Below are 1,094 nucleotides of genomic sequence, written 5' to 3'. Positions count from 1 at the left end.
TGTGCTCTACTCAGCTGTCCCGGCTAAAGAATAATCAGTGCATAATAAACAATTCTCCCTCTAGCTACTGTCAATCAATAACAGACTTTTATTTTTATGCCAGTACTGTTCGTTCTTTTAGCGGTTACTTAACTTGTATCACAGGCAGAAAAGGGTTGGTTTGGAGGTGAGCAGAGCTGGTCCATCTGAAGCCTTTGGTGATGGAGGCCACGGCAGGACTCTGGCCTGAAGGTCTGGTGGGAGCCGTGTGTTTGGTGGGAGCTGTGGTTCTGATGGTCCGCAGAGCAAACGCCAAACAGCTGGAGAAGAGACTGACGTCACGAGCCCAAAACCGGAGGGAGCACAGCTTTGCAGAGGCAGAACGGGCCGTCCTGAAATACAAACAGTCGGTATGTGAGGAATCCTGCAGTGAGCAAAGAAACACAGCTAAGTGCGCTCATGTTTGACCTCGACACAAACAGTGATTTTATCTGTTTCACTCCGGTTTTTCAAACAACAGATGAATGATTGATATAGGACTAACACCAGGGGCTGAGAGGGGCTAACAAGGGGCAAAGAAAGGGCTAACAAGGTGCTAAGGAAGGGCTAACAAGGGCTAACAGGGGGCTGTACGAAGTGTTGCTGTCACAACTTTGATACAAAACATTTTTAATAATTATTTTACACTTAATAGGGGTTATGCGCTAACGACTTCTGCATTCCATAAAAACCACTTCCGGTCACCGTGTTATTTTATAGGAGCAAGAACTTTTTAGCTGCTGAAAACACTGTCACTTGTTTTACACATTGGAAAACGGGTCAAAATAGCTCCACTACGTAGAGCTACACATTCTTAGCTGCTCAAACGAGAGATTCCAGGAGTAAAAGTCGCGTATTTATTGAATGCTAACGCTTGTGGAGCCGTAGCTATCATTAAGCTAGCTTTAGCCGCCTCACCCGACGCACTTTATTTAAATTCATGTACTGCCCACGGACGTGTATTTGCATCGTCGTTCTAACGAGTTGCCAATGTCGTTCTAACGAGTTGCCAATGTCGTTCTAACGAGTTGCCAATGTCGTTCTAACGAGTTGCCAATGTCGTTCTAACGAGTTGC

General features: G+C 45.6%; 1 protein-coding gene across 1 annotated transcript in view; it reads left to right on the top strand.

Moving 5' to 3' along the window:
- Positions 1-200: 200 nt before the first annotated feature.
- LOC306962057 (fatty-acid amide hydrolase 1-like) overlaps positions 201-1,094 on the top strand; it is a gene marked incomplete at both ends in the record, with an annotated part of 31,554 nt that continues 30,660 nt past the window's right edge. Inside the window, one exon of the mRNA XM_079555087.1 lies at positions 201-389. Coding sequence (XP_079411213.1) covers positions 201-389 — 189 coding nt within the window. The remainder of the gene's footprint in view (positions 390-1,094) is intronic.

Source organism: Gobius niger, assembly GCF_951799975.1.
Source record: "Gobius niger genome assembly, chromosome: 4".
Classification (NCBI taxonomy): Eukaryota; Metazoa; Chordata; class Actinopteri; order Gobiiformes; family Gobiidae; genus Gobius; species Gobius niger.
This window is presented reverse-complemented; position numbering and strand designations above follow the sequence as displayed.